This window comes from Triturus cristatus, chromosome 8, assembly GCF_964204655.1.
Source record: "Triturus cristatus chromosome 8, aTriCri1.1, whole genome shotgun sequence".
In the NCBI taxonomy this organism is placed as follows: Eukaryota; Metazoa; Chordata; class Amphibia; order Caudata; family Salamandridae; genus Triturus; species Triturus cristatus.
In genome coordinates this window covers 1633535288-1633556304 of record NC_140591.1, presented here as the reverse complement: position 1 = coordinate 1633556304, position 21017 = coordinate 1633535288, and the positions used below count along the sequence as shown (strand labels likewise).

At 49.0% G+C, this 21017-nt stretch overlaps 1 protein-coding gene across 1 annotated transcript in view; it reads left to right on the top strand.

Annotated features, from left to right (window-relative positions):
• The window catches only part of LOC146808463 (vomeronasal type-2 receptor 26-like), a 338649-nt gene that overhangs the window by 310965 nt on the left and 6667 nt on the right, over window positions 1-21017 (top strand). Inside the window, exon 3 of the mRNA XM_085623955.1 lies at window positions 6787-7670. Within this exon, the coding sequence (XP_085480081.1) occupies window positions 6787-7670 (884 nt within the window). The remainder of the gene's footprint in view (window positions 1-6786; window positions 7671-21017) is intronic.

Genomic DNA, 21017 nt, shown 5'->3' with positions numbered 1-21017 from the left:
TTCAGGATGATGGCTAAGAGCATGCAGCACGGTGTTGCCCGCGGTTGCTTTGCAGAACAGTTTTGTGTGTAGATTGCCCTCAAGAACAAAAACCTCCACATCTAGAAAGCTAACTTGAGTTTGGCTAATCTGAGCTGTAAATTGAAGGTTAAGTCGGTTGACATTGATGGCCTGAATAAACTCCAAGGCCGAAGTTCTAGACCCCTTCCAAACCACGAAAAGGTCATCTATATAGCGAAGCCAAGTAATGATGTTATTAGACATGACTTCACTAAACTCAACTTTGAGGACTTGCTCTTCCCACAAGCCCATGTGTAGGCACGCGTAGCTCGGGAAAAAGCAAGCCCCCATGGCCACGCCTCTTAGTTGTTGGAACACTGTATTTTGGAATAGAAAAAAGTTATTATTGAGACAGATGTTAATCATATCCAAAATCATCTTACAGTGGTCCATCATATACATTGGTTCAGTTCTCAAAAAGTATTCAACCGCTTTGATCCCATCATGATGGTGAATACTGGTGTATAAAGCGGTAACATCTAGCGTGACCAACCAGTATTCATCCTGCCACTCAATGTCATTAATCTTCCTCAAAAAATCGTTAGTGTCTTGTATGTAGGATGTTAATCCCTTCACGTGCTTCTGTAGGAAGAAATCGACGTAGAGCGACGTATTCTCCAAGATACTCCCCCTGGCCGAGATGATAGGCCTTCCAGGGGGTTTAACTGTGTTCTTATGTATCTTTGGAATAAGATAGAAAACCGGCATGATGGGATGGTTGACTTTCAGGAATTTGAATTCCTCAGTGCTGAGAAGACCAGTACTTTTCCATGCCAGAAGTTTGCTATAGAAATCGCCCCATGTAGCTTTGACCACCTTCCATTCACTTCTCTTGTAGCATGACCTGTCATTGAGATGCAAAAGGGCCTCATCAACATACAATTTTCTTGGCCATAGGACGACGTTACCTCCCTTATCCGATTGACGGACAATGATATTGTCATCACTTTGGATCTTCTTCATCAATTGTCCATACCCATGGTTCCAATGCTGTTGGGTATGCCGAACACCTTTAACTGATTTATGTAAAGATTTCAATTGGCAGGTAACCATTTCATTGTATGTTTCTATATTGTCATGGACCATGATGGGACTAAAAGTGGACTTCGGTTTAAATGGTGTTATGCCCGGTTTGTTGGTAATGGGAGCAACATCGACCTGTGATAGATTATCAACACAACCCTCTTCTTGTAATAACTGAAGGTCACAAAGAAGATTGTAGTCACCCACCGTACTTACTGGAGGACTGGAGGGAGTGACCAATGTTGCACTTTGTGTTTTAGTAGCTTTGTCTTTGTTTAGTTCAAAAAACTTTCGAAGCTTTAACTTACGTATGAATTTGTAAGTATCTATGCGAGTTTGTGCCTAGTTGAAGTTATCCGCTGGACAAAAAGAAAGGCCGAGGGCAAGGATCTTTTCTTCATTGGCACTAAGTTGCATGTTGGTGAGGTTGATGACAGCGAGGGGTTTGGAAGTATCGTTCAATGTTTGCGAGTCCAACGCTTCTGACCTCTCTTGTTGTTGTTGTTCTGCGGTCTTTGACCGCTGTTTGATCTTGTGGTGTTTCCTGCGTTCCCTTCGCTTGATGTTGATTCTCCTGCCATTCTTGTGTTCTGCACACGGGGCCTTAAGGTTTGGCGTCTGTCGTGTCGCAGGCAATCCACCTCTTGCGCCGGGGTAAGCCTTGTAAACCCCAAATCTTTGCTCATGGAGGTTTGTTCATTTTCAGATTCGCTGCCTGGAATAGAGCTGAGATCAGAAGCGGAGGATGATGAATGTGCCCCGATTGTATTGCCCGTCAATTTCGATGTTGTGGCAGACTGGCAAACCTTTTGTTTAAGAGTGACAAACTTCCTGGCAAATGTAAAGATTTGACCATTTTGATAATCAATTTTGTCCCTCTGAAATTTAAAGGCCTTGCGTTTCTTGATGGCCTCTTCTTCTTTGGCTAATCGGGTATGCATTTCATCACGGTATTTTTTCTCCAAATCCGAGGGGCCTAGTTTATTAATTTGTTCATTCAACTCCTCGATAGTTGTTTGGATTTTTAGGCGATCGCTTTCAGCGTACCTGACCAGAATTTTCAACAAGTTGGAAGAAGATTGTAAGTTGCATTCCGCCGAGTCTACTAGCGTCTAAGGATCCGGATTCTCGTAGCTGGGTGCCAGCATGATACGCAAACCACGAGGTATGCGTCCAACTTCCAAATAGCGTGATAGCGAACGATGTTCCCACCATTTCGAGGTCTCTACTCGCATGGCCTTTTCCAACTTCTTAAATAGTTCTTTCAGATCAATGTTGCCCACCCTGGGAACCTCCGCAGGACCGGTCGGTTCGGACTCAATGACCGGAGAATCGTCGAACATTTCCATTGCCGCCTCCTCGCGGCTTCTCGCAGCGCTGGCGGCCATGGTGCCCAGGTTACGGATACTTGATATTATAATGTATTCACTTCGACGGCACCGCACAATGTCGATACTCGTGAATGTGAATCAGCACACTTCTTAACCGGTCAAAAATGCAAATCCGCCTACCTTTGCAGTCTTCACGGCCGCCCGCAACTCAGGCTGGCTGGCCACTGGCTCACGGTAGGGGTCGTAGCTGCTGACCGGGGGCTGTCGCAACCTCTCCGACTAGGAGCATGTAGAACTTCCGGGGGACCAGAAGGGTGCTTCCTGTTGCTGAGCCCAGGCAAAGAAGGGGTCCGTGACTCTCCGTAGAAGCTGGACGGATATATATTTCCCAAAGATAGCTTCAAATGTCCTTCCACCGAAGGTGATAAAGCAAAGGAACGGCACACCAGGAGAATGTACAAGTTTTTGCACCCACGGTTCGCAGTTCGTGCCGTGCGTGCAGGGTGCGTGCACCAAGCGATTTAAAAAAAAATATATATATGTGTTTTCCCTTGGGAGTCCTTCTGTGGCCCCCTGACCAAGGCTAGGGGGTCAGGAACTGTCCACTCTGCCCCCTTTTCACGTTCTCCACTTTTGTTTTTCACCCCCTCAAACTGCGAGAGACAAAATGGCGGCCGACACTTCCTGGTTTCGACAGATTCGAATGTTTACCGACATCTAACAACCAATCAGAATTGCGCTCGCGCACGGCAGGGTGCGCGCACAGTGCGCGCGTATAGATATTGATATGCTTTTAAATGCTATTTTCTCAGGAAATACTGAACAGATTTACACCAGACCTGCAAAAGGCACTTCCTTGACCTTATGGCTACCTCTCTGCCAAATTTCAAGTAATTCTGTTCAGCCGTTCGGGCGGTAGCTGTGTCTAAAGGTCCTATGGAAAAATGCATGGGTAAAACGCGTTTTGGGACCCCCCTTTTTTCTCGGCCCCTACTTGACGAATCACCCCGAGACTTTCAGGGTAGGAGCTGAACGGAGCGCCCCATTAGTTTTGAAAATTTCGCGAGGATTCGTCAACCAGCGCCAAAGTTATTCAAAATAGAATTTTGAGATTTCCTATGGAAACTCGGTCCTAACTATAACTATCTACTGGCGACCGCCAGTAGATAATAATATATATATATATATATATATATATATATATATATATATATATATATATAATGAACCAAAAACGCCCAGAAGCTTGAGGCCGCACAATACTGCAGGTGAGTAACAAACTCTATTTAAACCAAGCAGGCAGCTTAACATCCCTTTGAAGTCCATGGCCTGACGCGTTTCGATGCTGCTGTTTGCATCTCCTCAGAGGCCGTGTCAGCGGAGTTGATTTATGGCTACCTCATTTCCCCTGCGTGTTTCCGTAATTGGGGGCTTTTAGTGCTCCTCCCTTGGTGGAAGTTCATTTTCAAATGCACGCTGGGATCTGAGGTCTCATTTTGCCAATTGACGCCCTCTAGTGGGTTACCTCCGCTGCAGCTAATTATGGACAATTATTCCCAGCCCTCTATTGAGCCTTGGATGAGACTCTGCCGGCTTCATTAATGGTACCCTGCAGCTTTGGAAAGAGGAATCTTCCTCTCTCCTAATCCTGTTTGGTTGCAGGCATTGCGATCCCTCTGCGGCCCGGAACCGCCGCATAATATGTTACCAAAAACGCCCAGAAGCTTGATGCCGCACAATACTGCAGGTGAGTAACAAACTCTATTTAAACCAAGCAGGCAGCTTAACATCCCTTTGAAGTCCATGGCCTGACGCGTTTCGCTGCTGATTTTTGCATCTCCTCAGAGGCCGTGTCAGCGGAGTTGATTTATGGCTACCGCATTTACCCAGCGTGTTTCCGTAATTCAGGGCTTTTAGTGCTCCTCCCATGGTGGAAGTTCATTTTTAAAGGCTCGCTGGGATCTGAGGTCTCATTTTGCCAAATGACGCCCTCTAGTGCGTTACCTCCGCTGCAGCTAATTATGGACAATTATTCTCGGCCCTCCATTGAGCCTTGGATGAGACTCTGCCGGCTTCATTAAAGGTACCCTGCAGCTTCGGAAAGAGGAGTCTTCCTCTCTCCTAATCCCGTTTGGTTGCGGGCAGTGCGATCCCTCTGCGGCCCAGAACCACCGCATAATATGTCACCAAAAACGCCCAGAAGCTTGAGGCCACACAATACTGCAGGTGAGTAACAAACTCTATTTAAATTAAGCAGGCAGCTTTACATCCCTTTGAAGTCAATGGCCTGACGCATTTCGATGCCGCTGTTTGCATCTTCTCATAGGCCGTGTCAGCGGAGTTGGTTTATGGCTACCGCATTTCCCCTGTGTGTTTCCGTAATTGGGGGCTTTTAGTGCTCCACCCTTGGTGTAAGTTCATTTTCAAATGCACGCTGGGATGTGAGGTCTCATTTTGCCAATTGACGCCCTCTAGTGGGTTACCTCTGCTGCAGCTAATTAAGGACAATTATTCTCGGCCCTTCATTGAGTCTTGGATGAGACTCTGCCGGCTTCAATAAAGGTACCCTGCAGCTTCGGAAGGAGGAATCTTCCTCTCTCCTAATCCCGTTTGGTTGCGGGCAGTGCGATCCCTCTGCGGCCTGGAACCACCGCATAATATGTCACCAAAAACGCCCAGAAGCTTGAGGCCGCACAATACTGCAGGTGAGTAACAAACTCTATTTAAACCAAGCAGGCAGCTGAACATCCCTTTGAAGTCAATGGCCTGACGCGTTTCAATGCCGCTGTTTGCATCTTCTCATAGGCCGTGTCAGCGGAGTTGATTTATGGCTACCGCATTTACCCAGCGTGTTTCCGTAATTCAGGGCTTTTAGTGCTCCTCCCATGGTGGAAGTTCATTTTTAAAGGCTCGCTGGGATCTGAGGTCTCATTTTGCCAAATGACGCCCTCTAGTGCGTTACCTCCGCTGCAGCTAATTATGGACAATTATTCTCGGCCCTCCATTGAGCCTTGGATGAGACTCTGCCGGCTTCATTAAAGGTACCCTGCAGCTTCGGAAAGAGGAGTCTTCCTCTCTCCTAATCCCGTTTGGTTGCGGGCAGTGCGATCCCTCTGCGGCCCAGAACCACCGCATAATATGTCACCAAAAACGCCCAGAAGCTTGAGGCCACACAATACTGCAGGTGAGTAACAAACTCTATTTAAACCAAGCAGGCAGCTGAACATCCCTTTGAAGTCAATGGCCTGACGCGTTTCAATGCCGCTGTTTGCATCTCCTCAGAGGCCGTGTCAGCGGAGTTGATTTATGGCTACCGCATTTCCCCTGCGTGTTTCCGTAATTGGGGGCTTTTAGTGTTCCTCCCATGGTGGAAGTTGATTTTCAAATTCATGCTGGGATCTGAGCTCTCATTTTGCCAATTGACGCCCTCTAGTGGGTTACCTCCGCTGCAGCTAATTATGGACAATTATTCTTGGCCCTCCATTGAGCCTTGGATGAGACTCTGCCGGCTTAATTAAAGGTACCTTGCAGCTTCGGAAAGAGGAATCTTCCTCTCTCCTAATCCCGTTTGGATGCGGATAGTGCGATCCCTCTGTGGCCTGGAACTGCCGCATAATATCTAACCAAAAACACCCAGAAGCTTGAGCGTGCACTGACTGCAAGTTTACTGGAACATCTAGAACAGCAGTTCTTAACCTTTTGACTGCTCGGGTCCCCTAATATATATTGCTACTGGAACCCAGAGCCCCACCTATTCAATTTCTATGATTTGAACCTCAAAACAATACACAAAATTACAGAAACAAGTAAGCATTAAAGAAATGCATACATTATGAAATATTTAGTATTATGGAGTTTTAAAATCTGGTTTTATTGCTGAAAGACAAAGCGATATGGCAGGCTCAAGCATAATACATTTTTTGCTCCTAGTGTAGCTCTCTTTGTGTTTCAACATACCTATACATTAATTTGAGGTCATCAGATGTCCACACTACAGTTTACTGTACTTGAGCTGCTCACACGTTTAGGACACCAACTTAATTTTTAACTCCCAATTCAAATTCCTGCACATTTACAGATTGTTGCAATATGTTCAATTTTACATTCATAATGCCAATGTATATATACTTTGTAAACCTGCTAAAGTTTCTGAACAGTTGTGGGCCCCCGGAGTCATTGTGGTGGATCCCCAAGGGTCCACGGACACCAGGTTAAGGACCACTGACATAACAAGTAATTACTAAATTCAAAGATAATTGATTGCAGTGTTATAGAAGGCATGCTTTCTCCTAACTCTTGTTTTATGCTCATTTGGATAACTGCAATACCATAGGATATTAAGAATTTTGCCTTACCTCACAATTTTTTTCAGACTCCATCAGCTGCTTCAAATGCCCTGACAATCAGTGGACCAATAGGGGGCGTGATAAATGCATTCAGAAAGTGACTGAGTATCTACGTTATGACGAACCCCTGGGACAAACTCTCACCTCTTCTGCCATCCTCCTATCCTTCGTCACTGCTGCTGTGCTGGGAATCTTTATCAAGTACAGACACACTCCCGCCGTGAAAGCCAACAACCGAGGCCTCAGTTACCTGCTCCTCCTTGCACTCATATTCTGCTTCCTCTGTCCTTTCCTATTTATCGGCAGTCCCAGGAAGCTCACCTGCATGCTTCGACAAACAATGTTTGGGGTCATTTTTTCCATCAGTGTCTCCTGTGTTCTTGCTAAGACTGTTCTTGTTGTTCTTGCCTTCAAGGCAACTAATCCATGCAGCTCTGCGAAGAAGTGGCTGGGATCGAAGACTCCAATCTGCATTGTGTTCTTTTGTTCACTGGTCCAGACCGTAATCTGCACTGCTTGGCTGGTTAAGTCTCCTCCATTTCCAGAACTGAACATGAAGGCTTACAATGAGAAGATAATCTTTGAGTGTAATGAAGGAGACACCATCTTTTACTACTGCATGCTGGGATACATGGCCCTTCTGGCCATAGTCAGCTTTATAGTTGCCTTTCTCTCAAGGAATCTGCCTGGAAGCTTCAACGAGGCCAAGCTGATCACCTTCAGTATGCTGGTGTTTGTCAGTGTGTGGATCTCCTTCATCCCAGCGTACCTGAGCACAAGGGGGAAGTACATGGTGGCCGTGGAGGTGTTTGCCATCCTGTGCTCCAGTGCTGGATTGCTGGGGTGTTTATTCTTTCCAAAGTGCTATATCATTCTAGTGAGGCCTGAGAGGAATACCAGGCAACATCTGGTAGGAAAGACACATGGCACTAATAATAAAAAAGAATGATAATGAACATAAATGTTTTACAATAGTTGGCTGGGGAAACTAAGACCGTACTTGCCACTCTCCCTCATTCGTTTCAGTCAAAGAAAATTGGTACATGAGTATGAGGGACCAGCCATAATAGGTTCTCTGTCAGGGAAGCAGCCCAACCACAAATCTAATTAAGTTTTACTCAGCACTCTAAATCATATCACTGAAGCCACATTATATTGCTATATGATGCCAATCAATGATGACCTGTCAATACATTTGAAAAAAGATCTTGTTTGCCGTGTATATTCGATTCTTTATTGTCTCATTCTTCTCCTTCTCCTAAGAAAATCTTGATTGTAGCCAGACTAGTATCCAAAATGGAAAGCCAACATGTTTCGTCCCTCTTAGGACTTCTTTAGGGCTTGGAGGTTCCAATCAAATGTATTAGTTAAAATAAAGTTTTAACCATGTCTCCATATATTCAACAGCCTCTTGGCACCCTAAAACCTCATTCTAGTTATAAGAGGTAATGTTAAAGCAGTATTCCATTGTTTTCAATTAAGGACAAAATGGCAACAGATGTGGTCCCCCGCAGTGCATCCAAGGTTCTCTTGAAGCCATCCTGTGTAGTGTGCTCACACCATATAGTTGTGCGATATGAGCATGCTGCACAGGACGCCTTAAAAAGAACCTTAAATCTATGAACGACATGATGAAAACTTTATAATGCATTTGATTAGACCCTCCAAGCCTTGAAGAAGTCCAAAGAGAGAAATACTTTAGGCCTTGTTTAGGGAAGGAATGATGGAATAGGCATACGTCATTTGAGAAGATTCTCTTTGGAACTAGAGACCTGAGCAATTTTGCCAGAGATTCAGTCATAGAATCAACTTTTCAAAGACCATAAAGATGATGGACCTACTTGGAGAGTTTTGTCACAGTCTAGGCTTCAAACAATACCATCCTATATAAAATATAAAAAGTCTGCAGCATTTTAGATGAAGGCAATACAGGGTTTTCTAGAGTGTCCTTAGAATCAGAACACAAGAGGCGGCCACTTTACTCATTTTGGGTGGGTGAAAAGGTTGGTAAAGTTTGAGCTGAGTTCAAAGTAATCTTGAAGATGCAAGCTTTGTCCACAGGGGGAGTCGTCACAACTAAGGATAAAGGCCCCCATGACATGAAGAAGTCCAGATAGGAGGTCCCTCTAAGATCATTTTCTCAGTTTTGCCTGATTTAAGCTTCAGTGTGTCACTGGACCTGAGGTTATCCACCACTGACAGGCCAGATTGAAAGAGAAAGGATAGGGCAGCGAAGGGATCTTATAAGCTACCAGGATATAGATGTCATCAACATAACTTCAAAGAAGGTAGAGCTCAGTCAGTGAGTAGCCGCGAAGAATACCACATTTCATCGACTTAAACTGACCAACTTAAGGGCTAGCTGAACAGGTTGCTTACCTTCGGTAACGCATTATCTGATAGAGAAACTATCTAGCTATATATTCCTTTCCTTAGAATTTCCCAGGCGTCAGACTGGATCCGGAAACCTTTTTATGAGCAGTATCCCTTGCACATGCCGTTGGGTGGCTCCATTCGGCTCCACGTGATGTTGTCGGCGTCGTCGTCTGTGTCATTGGCGTCGGTTATCATATCGCAGTCACCTATATAGGCGCCAACCATGCGCGTGGACGTCAGTACTTTTCACTTTCCCTCACCAGAAGTCCAGAGCCATGAAGCGACTGATATGAGGGTGGGCCGCTAAATATTGTCTATACCAGATAATGCGCTACGGAAGGTAAGTAACTTATTCATCTCAAAGAGATTTCTAGCTGGATATTCCTTACCTCAGAATAGATACCTAAGCCATACCATCCTGGCCGTGGACTGCAGACAAATTCCTCACACTAGGAAGTCCTACAGGACCGAAAGGGCAAAATGCCCATCCTTGCGGACCTGGCTGTCCAGGCAGTAATGCTTAGCAAACATGTGCAAAGATGCCCACGTTGCTGCCTGGCAGATGTCCAGGACTGGGATACCCTGAGCCAAGGCCGTGGTCATAGCCTTTCCTCGGGTGGAAGTGGCTCTTAATCCCTCAGGGGGCTGATTCTCAGCCAAGGCATAGAAGATCTTTATGCAGAGAATGGTCCTTTTCTGCACTGCCTGATCTTTCTTAGCTCCCACGAACCCCCAAAGAGTTGGTCATCCACCCGGAACTCTTTTATGCGGTTAAGGTAGAACGGCAACCCTCTTTTTGAGTCCAGACAAAGGAGATGCTCCTCTTCCTTAGAAGGAGGCAGGGGAGCAAAAAAGGTGGACAGCATGACAGATGACCCAGATGAAACGGGGCCACCACCTTTGAAAGTAATGAAGCACGGGTGCAAAGCACCACTTTATCCATGAAAGTCATTATGTAGGGGGGCTTACATGATAGTGCCTGCAATTCACTCACCCTCTTGGCAGATGTTATTGACACTCGAAAGGCTGTCTTAATGGTAAGCAGCCGGAGGGGACAATTATGCAATGGCTCGAAAGGAGCAAACATGAGAAATGTGAAGACTAAATTAGGATCTGTAGGAGGCTGGCTTAGTATATGGTGCACACTTATATAAGTGGGCACCCTGCACTAACCCACACAACCCTTATGGTGATTTTAGTGGTCTTTACTCAACCTTAGAAAGCTCTCTAAGTGGTAGCTGTGGAGAGCAGCATTTAGGCTTAAGCCAGAAGGAGTGTAAAGCAACTTGTTTTACCAGAAATTAATCTTATTGATATAGATTAAGTGAAAAAGAGCAACACAATATATTTATAAAAAATAGCTCATTATTATAAAACACTCACTAACACATACAAATATTTCCTACCCGGAGATAAACACAAAGCACACAACACTTTGCATTAAAAATAGGTGAGTAGCACAAATACACAGTGGTCGCCTGGGGAAGACCTGACCATATACTAAAATACTGGTATGCGAACCACAACCGAAGTCAAGACCACACAAAGAAGATGTAGAAATGCTGGAGACTCAAGGAACCATCCGAAGTAAGTAACCAGGAACCACACAGAGGCTGTGTGCAGAGTGGGAACACAACAAGGTGCTCAATTCAAGTCAATGGGTAAGTCGCGGTTGCAGTTTTAAGGAAGGACCCTTCCCAGTGGACCCTGAAGGAACCCCATGGAAGACAGAAGGTTGGAGAGCCACCCCAGTCGTGAATACCCTAGGAATTAGGATACCTACACCTGGGAAGCTGAGTGCATAGGTGTGAATTGGTGTTGGAAACTGCCTTCAAACTCAATGGAGAACTTCAGGAAGATGCCGCTGCTGGAGAAGGGGAAAGTGTACGGTGGAAGCCCAAGGTGGATTCAAGATGAGAAGTACCTGCAAGCAGAGAGGACAGAGTCTATGCCACGCAAGAGTGACCAGAAGGCACGGAAGACGAATGCCCACCCATGTTGGGTGTTGCAAGGGAGTTGACAGAGACCTTGGAGCAGCAGTTGTGTGGACCTAGCGATGCTGTGGAAGACCAGGAGCCATTCACGAGCTGTCCCACGTTGTATGTCGAGAGTTGAGGGGTCGGTGGACATTGGGAGCAGCAACAATCCTTGGCAACTGCAACCAACGTGGAAGGCAAAAAAGGTACAGTGTCGGGACCAGCAAGGTCCAAGTGACTCGCCACAAACAGGGGATTCAGAGTAGGTCACAGGAGATGCTTGAAGTTAGGACTACTTGGAGCCCAAAGATCTTGGAGGAAGGAAGCCAACAAGCCTTTGCAACGGCAGGTTGGCGCTGTGCACAGGGGTTCTGTTCCAGCATTTCCGACGACATATACTGACCTCAAACTTGGTTAGAGGATAGGACAGGCCTCGAGATAGCTGATGAACCACCACCTGTGATATTGAGCCTTTCAGAATCCATGGGAGCCAGGAGCAGCAGACATGTCACCTTGGTTGTGATGCCTGCAGATGCAGGGAAGTCACTTTTTCACTTCAAGGGAGATTCCTTCAGGTGACTTGGATGTCCACAGGCTTTTGGAAGATTCCTGTATGGAGCACCGGCACAGATATTGCAGCAGACTTGCAGGACGACGAGACTAGGATCAGCAGGATTCCCCCAGTTGCAGTCTCGGAGCCCAGAGCTAAGTCAAGCGAGGTCCACAGTGCCCAGACGATCAAAGAAGAAGTGGTGTCTTGAAATGAATCACGTCTCACGACGAATCTCGGGACCCACCCACAGGGAACCTCTTAAGTACCCTAAGTAAAGAGTTGGGACGAGAAGAAGCCAATGGCTTACTGATCTGGTTTGAACTGGACTGTGCAAGGAGGGCACCAAATGTGCCCTGCAAGCAGACTCAGTGGCGCTGGCAAGTGCCCCCACCCTGCCCCAATACACTAAACCCTGTCAGGGAGGTGGTCACACCTCCCTGTAACAGGGTATCTTTTGTTCTGCCATCCCCTGCTCGAGCTTGGCTAAGCAGCAGGAGGGCAGAAACATGTCTCTGGTCGGCAACAGCCCTAGCTTGCCGTCCGGTTCTGGAAGACTGGTAGTGGTAGCACTGAGGGCCTCCTGGAAGAGCTTTACAGTGCATGGAATAATCCCTCCTACACTATTTACAGTATGATTCCAACATGTTTGATACCAAACATGACAGGGTTTGTTACAGCCAGTCTGGAGATAGCCATTGCGTAATGATGCATGGGCACTCAATATATTACATGGCTGATGCACTTACAACCCGGAAGAAGGGACTCCGAAGGCTGTAGGGGTGTCCCGCTCTTGCAGGGGCACCCCCACACTTCAAACCGAGCACCCTGCCTTCAGGATTGAAAGTCCTGCCATAGAGGTGACTTATATGTTTTAAGGGCAGAGACCTCAGATATAGGGAAACCCACATCTGTTGTAAGTGGTGCTAGCAAACAAGTCAGTTATCTTCGGTAATGATGTATCTGTAAGAAACACAGGTTAGTTATAGATTTCTTACCTTAGAATTACCCCGGCGATCAGACTGGATCCGGAACGTTTTTCGTCAGCAGTACCCCTGCACATCGGAAATGGCATCTGTCGACTACGCGTTTGTTATCGGCATTGTGGTCGCGGGATGACGTTGCGCTAGCTACATAGACGCCACCCTCGTCGTGCACTGACATCAGTTCTGTACACAACTTTCCACACCAGAAGTGCAGAGCCATGAAAGACACTGACCACTTGTGCACAAAACTAGGGCCCTTAAAGGAAGTCCTTAACATTAGAAATCAGTTCGCAGAATAGGGAGGATGGGTGGGGCGGTAAGGAATCTATAGCTAACCTATGTTTCTTACAGATATATAGTTACCGAAGGTAAGTAACTTGTTCATCTGAAAAAAACGGTTAGTTCTAGATTCCATACCTTAGAATACATACCCCCGAAATAACAATTCCAGAGGTGGGTCTGCGAACTAAGTTCACACCAGAAAGTCCTTTAGAACAGAACGGCCAAAGAAGCCATTTCTCCAGACTTGGCTGTCCAGGCAGTAGTGTTTGGTGATCATGTGCAGCGATGCCCACGTAGCTGCCTGACAGATGTCATTAAGGGGAACTACCCGTCCCAAAGCATTGGTAGCTGCCGTCGCCCTGGTGGAATGGGCCTGCAGTCCCATTGGAGGCCCCTTCTTTGCCAAAGAATAGCAGGCTTTGATGCACAGAACAACCCACCTGGAGATTGTCCGTTTGTGCAAGGCCCGACCTTTCTTAGCGCCCACGTAACCAACAAAGAGCTGGTCATCCACGAGTAAAGTGCACATTTTGGATCCAGAAGGTGGAGCCTCTCTTCCTCCTTTGAAGGATGCGGGGGCCGAAAGAAGGTGGGTAAAGTGATGGTTTGGCCAATGTGCAAAGAAGTAACCACCTTGGGAAGAAAGGAAGGTCTAGTTGTAAGGATGACATTGTCCGGATGGACAGCCAGATAGGAAGGCTTGGTAGAAAGAGCTTGTAGGCCACTCCCCATGTGTGCAGAGGTGATGGGCACCAGAAAGGCAGTTTTCAAAGTAAGCAGCCTGAGAGGACAGTTATGTAGCGGCTCAAAGGTAGCGCATATAAGTTAGGTAAGCACCAAGTTCAAGTCCCACTGGGGCTTTACGAAGGAAACAGGAGGAAAGAAATGAGAAATAACCTTAAGGAATCTATTTACAACAGGGGACTTGAAAAGAGAAGGCTGATCAGAAGCCTAAGGAAGGCCGACAAGTAGCCTTTGAGAGTGTCCAGAGCAGAGCCCTGCTGTGCCAAATAAAGGTGGAACAAGAGAACCTCAGAAAGAGGGGTGGAAAGGGGATCCACAGCCTTTGCTGTGCACCATGCCACAAATTTGTTCCATCTGCAGGGGTACACCGTCTTAGTGGAGGGACGCCTGGCTGCCAAGATAACATCACAGACTTCGGAAGGCAGGTCAAACAACGTCAACTGCAGCTGCTCAGTCTCCACGCAAGAAGGTGGAGGCTGGACAGGTTCGGGTGGAGGATCGTTCCCTGCTGCTGCGACAGAAGATCCTCCCGAAGAGGCAGTCCCATCAGAGGATTGATGGCAATGTTGAGCAGCTCCGGATACCAGACTTTGTGCCCAATCCGGAGCCACAAGAATGACTTGGGCCCGGTCGTGCTTAATCTTCTTCAGCACTCTGGGCAGAAGTGGTATAGGCAGAAAGGCGTCTTGGAAATTCCAATGCACATAACTGCTGACATTGCTCATTCTCTTTGGTGGTGAACAGATCTAACCAAGGCTCTCCCCACTGCTGAAAGAGACCTTGTACCACCTCCGAGTGAAGACGCCATTCGTGATCCATCATGCACCTGCGGCTGAGTTCATCCGCCCTGGCGTTCGGGGTACCTGCCAGGTGTTGAACCACCAGGGATATGCCCTGATGTTCCAGCCATGTCCAGAGGCGGAGGGCCTCCTGACTTTGGGTCAACGACCCCATCCCGCCTTGTTTGTTGCAGTACCATATGGCGGTGGTGTTCTCCGTGAACATCTGAGCCACTCTTCCCCGGACAAAGATAGGGAATGCTTTGAGTGCAAGACGAATTGCCCGAAGCTCCTGAAGGTTGATGTGGAGCCCAGACTCCGCCAGGGACCAGAGGCCTCTGATCTCTGCCTCCCCCATGTGGCCACCCCATCCCAGAAGTGATGCATCGGTCACCAATGTGAATTCTGGTTGAGGAAGGGAGATGGATCTGCCGTCGACCCAATCCTGGTTCGTAAGCCACCACTGCAATTTGTGTGCAGTGCAGCCTGGTATATGCTGTCTACTAGTTATAGTGGGTACCTTGTACCAGTCCAAACAACCCTTATTGATGATAGGTTAAAGACAACCTTTATTGAAAGCTATCCTAGCGGTAGCTATGGAGAGCAGCCTTCAGGCTAAGTCTTGAAGGAATGTAAAGCAGCTTGTATTACCAGTCTATAATCTCTTGAATGACCAAATGAAAGGAGAACAACACCAGGTATATATATAAAATATATGTATTTATTTCTAAACACTCCCTGCTAATCTATTTATAAGACTAGAGGTCAAAGCACACAATTTACAAGCACTAAATCAACAGTAATAAGCACAATACTCGATAGGCCCCGGGGGGGACCGAACCATATACTAAGTAAGTGGTATAAGAACCATGACTTGACTAGACACAGTGCCTAGAGCATGTAGAATCGCTGGGACGCCAAGGAACCACCCAAGGTAGTGACACAGGGGACCCAAGGAGGACGTGTGCAGTGTCTGAACACAGGCCCGAGCCTTGTACAATGCTATGCGAAAGTCACGGTTGGGAAATTAGAGATTAAGGACACTTAGGAGAGGATTCTAGGCAAACCCTTTGAACCTAAGACAGTTCTAAGGCCATCACCCTTGACAGTACCGGAGTACTCGTGTTACCTATCCCAGAGGAGCCGGGTGCATAGGGGTCAAGTGGTATCAGAAACGCTAGTCGATTTCAATGGCGTCTTGCAAAGAAGTGCTGCTGCCGGAAAGGAGAGAAGTGTCCGGTGCAATCCAAGCCTGGATCGAGGATGAGAAGAACCCGAAAGCAGAGGGGACAGAGTCTGGGTCGCTAGCCAGTGACCAGGGGCACATTAGGCGAATGCCCACCGATGTCGGGTGCTTCAGGTGCGAAGAGGTGCAGCTTGACTCTGCAGCCACAGGGACCAGGAGACATCGACGATGACCAGGAGATGGATTCGAGCTGTCCCAGGAAGGATTTTGAGTGCTGGGGTGTCGGTGTTTGGATTGAACCCAACAAGCCTTGGCAACGGCAACCGACGCAGGAATAGTAAAGATTCTTCGGTGTGGACCAGCAAGGTCCGGGAGACTCCCCAAGCAATGGAGAGTCAGGGCACGTCTGGAGCAACCAGGGAAGCCCAATCAAACTTAAAGATACTTTCTTGGGGACCCACAGGTCAACGGACCAGGGATCGCGAAGGGACCTCGAAAGAAAACACGAAGGGCAGGCTCACGAAACACTCGTGGAGTGTTGGCCGGCAATCTTCAGTGGAATTGCTGTTCGGGGTCAGGTCTATAAGTAACCCAAAGCTCAGCCTCAAGGGTCGCCGGAAAGCTGATGCTTCTGCAAAATGACGCGGTGTCCAGGGGTTCGGGTTGCACAGTCTCCACGAGGGATACGGGCCTCAGACTTGCTGTGGGCACTGATTGAACTCAGAGACTTCGGGAACCCACCCCCTGTGTTGCAAAATTCTTCGGAGTCCTCAGGAGCTTCAGAGGTGCAAACAGGTCAGATGCGTCTTTGGTGCCTGCCAAGCAGGGGAGTAACTCCTTTACTCCAAGGGAGATTCTTCAGTCATCTAACGCAATGTAGATCGTCAAAGTACTGGTTTCTGTAGCAGAGTTTCATCCAGGGAAAATCTAAAGTCCTGTAGTCAGGGGTTCCTACTTTATACCCAAGGAAGGGGTGGGACAAACTCTGGGGACCCGCCTATTGGAGGGTGCGGACAGAGAGGTGGCTACACCCATGTCCTCTGGCCAGTTTCGCACCAGAGCAGGGGCTGAGTGCCCCTGCAACCGGTTTGAACTGGACTATGCACAGGGACACCAAATGTGCCAACAGTGCAGACTTCAAAGCACTCTCAGCATGCACCCACCCAGCCCCAATACACTAAAGCCTGTTTGGGAGGTGGTCACACCTCCCTGTGACAGGAAACCTATTATCAGGCCTTCCTCTGCCGGAGTTTCGTCCAGCAGCAGGAGGGCAGACTTGTGTCCGTGGCTGGCAGCATCCATTTTGTGGTGCCCGGGTTCTGTTAAGCTGGTACCGGTGGCGCCATGTTTCTCCCTCTAATAGGGTGGAATCATACCTTCCCCGCCAGTTACTGGCATGGAGGTATAATTCCAAGGTGTTTGACACCCAACACAACATGTTTCTGTGTATCCATTTTAAAGTTAGCATTTACTTCGAGGTTATAATGCACTTAAGAGTATATGGTCTGGCTGCATCACAGACAACCCCAAGGAGGTTCCAAAGGATGCAGAGGGGCTCTGCTCATGCATGCGCACCCTCTCATATAAAACCAAGTACCCTGCCTTCAGGATTGTTAAGCCTGCCATAGGGGTGACTTATAGGTGTATATGTGTAGTGATCAGAAGTGCTATAGGTAACCTATATCAAAGTAAGGGGTGCATGCATCACCTTACCCAGGCTGCAGTAGCAGACCTGTGGTGTCATTTTGGAAGGCTTCCCAGGGGTGGCATAATACATGTTGCAAACCCTGGTAGGCCTCTGGGGTACCTATGCCCTAGGTACATATTGTACCATATACTAGGGACTTAATAGGGTACCCCAGAATCCAATCTGGAGTGTACCTAAGGTACATGGAATCCTTTTAGAGTGAAAGCAGATAGGCTGGGGTCCTGATTAGCAGGATCCCAGCCAGACTAAGTAAAAAAACAGTGAAAAATCAGCAAAAAGTGGCGGTAACTATAAGAAGCAAATCCTACTCTCCTACAGGACCTCTGAGATCTGGACGCAATCGGACAGATTACTCTGATGCTGTGGCCACTGGAACTTCAGGGCCCACTGCAGAGCACGCATATGCCATCTGGCATGGTCCACCTGCAGGATGCAGGAGGCCATCAGACCGTGCAGCCTGAGGGTCATCCTGACAGAAACCCGGGATAGAGGCTGAATGATCAGAATCATAGTGCGAATATCCAGGACTCGCCGTTCGGAAGGATAAACCCAAAACTTTGTTGTGGCCAGACCCGCTCCAGTGAATGGGAGCTTCTGAGAGGGTATCAGGTGTGACTTCCACACGTTGATGGAGAACCCCAGCGAATGCAGGAGGCCGGCCGTAGTCTGCAGGGGGGAGACGACAGCCTGGAGTAAGCCCACCTTTAACAGCCAGTCATCGAGATAGGGGAAGACTGGAACCCCTGATCTGCGCAGATGAGATGTGCCCACCGTCATCTCTTTTGTGAACACCCGAGGGGTGCTGGTAAAGCCAAAGGAGAGCACAGTAAACTGAAAGCGCTCGTGGTCTACCGTGCAAACAGGTAACCCCTGTGGGCCAGCAGGACAGGGATGTAAAAAATAAGCATCCTGCAATTCCAACGCTACCATCCAGTCTCCATGGTTGAGGGCAGACAAGACCTGAGCGAGCATCAAGATTTTGAACTTCTCATTCCGGAGGAAGTGGTTGACGTTCCTCAGATCCAAAATAGGACACAGGCCTTTGTCCTTCTTGGGCACCAGAAAGTAGTGAGAATATCAACCACGACCTACTTCTGGGACAGGAATACGCTCGATGGCTCCCTTGGCCAAGAGTGCCAAAACTTCCTGTTGGAGAAGGGCCAAATGATCCTCCGACATGCAATGATACTGAGGTAGCATGGAGGGAGGGGTAGTCTCGAAGGGGAGGGAGTAGCCCCTTCAGACTATCTGCAAATCCCACCTGTCCGACATGATGGTGCGCCAGTGGGAGCAGTGGAGGCGATGGTGAATCCTGCTGGCCACTGGCGTTTGGTGGCCCTGAAAGGTCGGACTAGGAGGTTTTGGAGGCTGCTTCAGAAGGGGCTGTGGTGGAATGGCCCACCTGTTGGCCCCCAGAACCACACGCTGGTTCCCACATCCCCAGATCAGAGGCTGAACAGTTTGTGCTGGCCTGTGGCTCTGGGCGGGACGTGGCAGGGCACCCCTTCCGTAGCCACGAAAGGGGCGAAAGGCAGACGGCGCAGGGCAAGTGGTGGAGAGGCCCGAGGACCTAGACGTAGCCCGAGAGTCCTTAAAGCGCTCCAATCCGTTGTCTGCCTTGTTGCCGAAAAGGTCATCAAAGGGCATGTCCATAAGAGTTGATTGGACAACCCCGGAAAAACCAGTCGCCTTGAACCAGGCGTAGCGTCTAAGGGCTACTGACGTGGAAATCATCCTGCCATTGAGGCGTCCGTCGTCATAATGTAATGAGGCTGAGCTGGTTGGAACGAGAGGCCTGGAGAGATATTGATTTCTTTTTCCCACCATGACCGACACTGTTTCATAGCCTGGGAGAGAGAGAGATGATGTCCTCGAATGAGCCGTGCATCTGCACCCACTGCATGTCCAACTGCTCCTGAAGAGGCCTCATGTGCAGCCAACAATTTGGAATTAATGGGATGCATGAGGACAGCATCCCCAGTAAGGACTTGTATACAATCACAGAAGTGTACTCTTTTGCGAGTAGAAGGGATGCTAAGCTCCTTATCCTAAGCTTCCGTTTTAAAGTGGGATATGCCTTCAATGATCTTGTGAAAAACACGCTTTTGATTTGGAACCAAATGTGACTTCTCCAAGTTGATTTGTAACCCCCGGAGACTTGAAGAGCTGCCGATAGGCCTGTGTAGATTTTCTGGCAGAGTGAAATGTAGCCCCTTTCACCAGCCAATCGTCCGGGTACGGGTAAACCTCGTGTCCCTGCCTTCTCAAAAAGGCCAGTGCCATACATTTCGTGAAGACTCTGTGTTAGACGGACCGGGAGGGTCGGCCGAGGACAAGGGGAGAGGTCTCCGGGGAGAGCCGTCTCCAGCGATCGTACAGATAAATAACTTCCCCCCCACAGACAGACACCACACAAGGAGAAGATTTAGCGTTCTTTATAGGCAATTTCTTAAGGTACGATGGAATGGTACAAGGAGGTCTGGACTCAGGGGTCCCCTCGATTCAAGTCTCTCAAGATGGGGAAAAGGGGGTAGCGGGACAGTCTGGTTACCCGTCTGGTAGTTGAGATGGTATGGTGGATAGCTCACAATCCTCAAGCTTGGTGTTCTAGCTGGGACGGGCCGCGGCAGCGCCAGCAGGTCCCGGTGAAGATGGTCAATACACGGTCCGCGGCAGCGCCAGCAGGTCCCGGGAGGATGGTCGATACACGGTCCGCGGCAGCGCCAGCAGGTCCCGGTGAAGATGGTCGTTACAACGGGCCGCGGCAGCGCCAGCAGGTCCCGACGAGGATGGATGTTGCAGAAGGCCGCGGCAGCGCCAGCAGGCAGGACGATAGTTCACAAGGTAGGGCTACGGCAGCGCCGGTAGTCCGTCAAGGCTGAGTTCTCTCGGTGTCTCTCGACTCCAGGATACAACTGTCGTCCTGCTTCGGAGCTGCCCTAGTTATAGGTCTGGCGCCCTTTGATGTCCGGACCCTCGCACTTGGAGGTCGGAGGGTCCGGGATGAAGGTGTCCAGACACCCAGCAGGGGGTGGAGCCAGCGCCTGGGGGAGCTGGAGGCGATCGGCACCTGGCGGGGGAGAGCCCTTGACGCTTCGTTCTCCCATTGACCTGCCAAGTGGTCCGCTCACCTCCTGGGTGGATGGTGGTGCCGGGATGTCGGGGCCGGCCAGGCCCAGGGTTAGGGTCGGGTGGAGGCCACGCGGCCTCGTGTCACAGGGCCCAAGATGGCGGCTTGATCCGGCCGGGGGAGCCGGTGGTGGCTCGGTCCCGTGATACATGGAGGTCCGGGGGCAGGAGTTCCGTCGGGAGACGGGGTGTGGGTGATTCTTGTGGGTCACGCCTGGCAGGCCGGGGCTTGGGCCCTGTCATGCGGGGAGGGAGCGAGCCCTTCGTGTGGCCTGTCCAACATGCGTCCCCCCCAGCTGAAGGCGGGGAGAGTCACCCATCTTCCTGGGGACTCTCCTCGTCGAGGCGGAAAAAGCGTGACAGGCCATCTGCGTTGGCGTGGTCTTGGCCCGGTCGATGTTCCACGGTGAAGTCCATTCCCTGCAGGGAGATGGACCAGCGCAATAGTTTTGGGTTCTCCCCCCGCATCTGCATCAGCCACTGCAGGGGTCGATGGTCGGTTTGTACCCGGAAGTGGGTACCGAAGAGATATGGCCGGAGC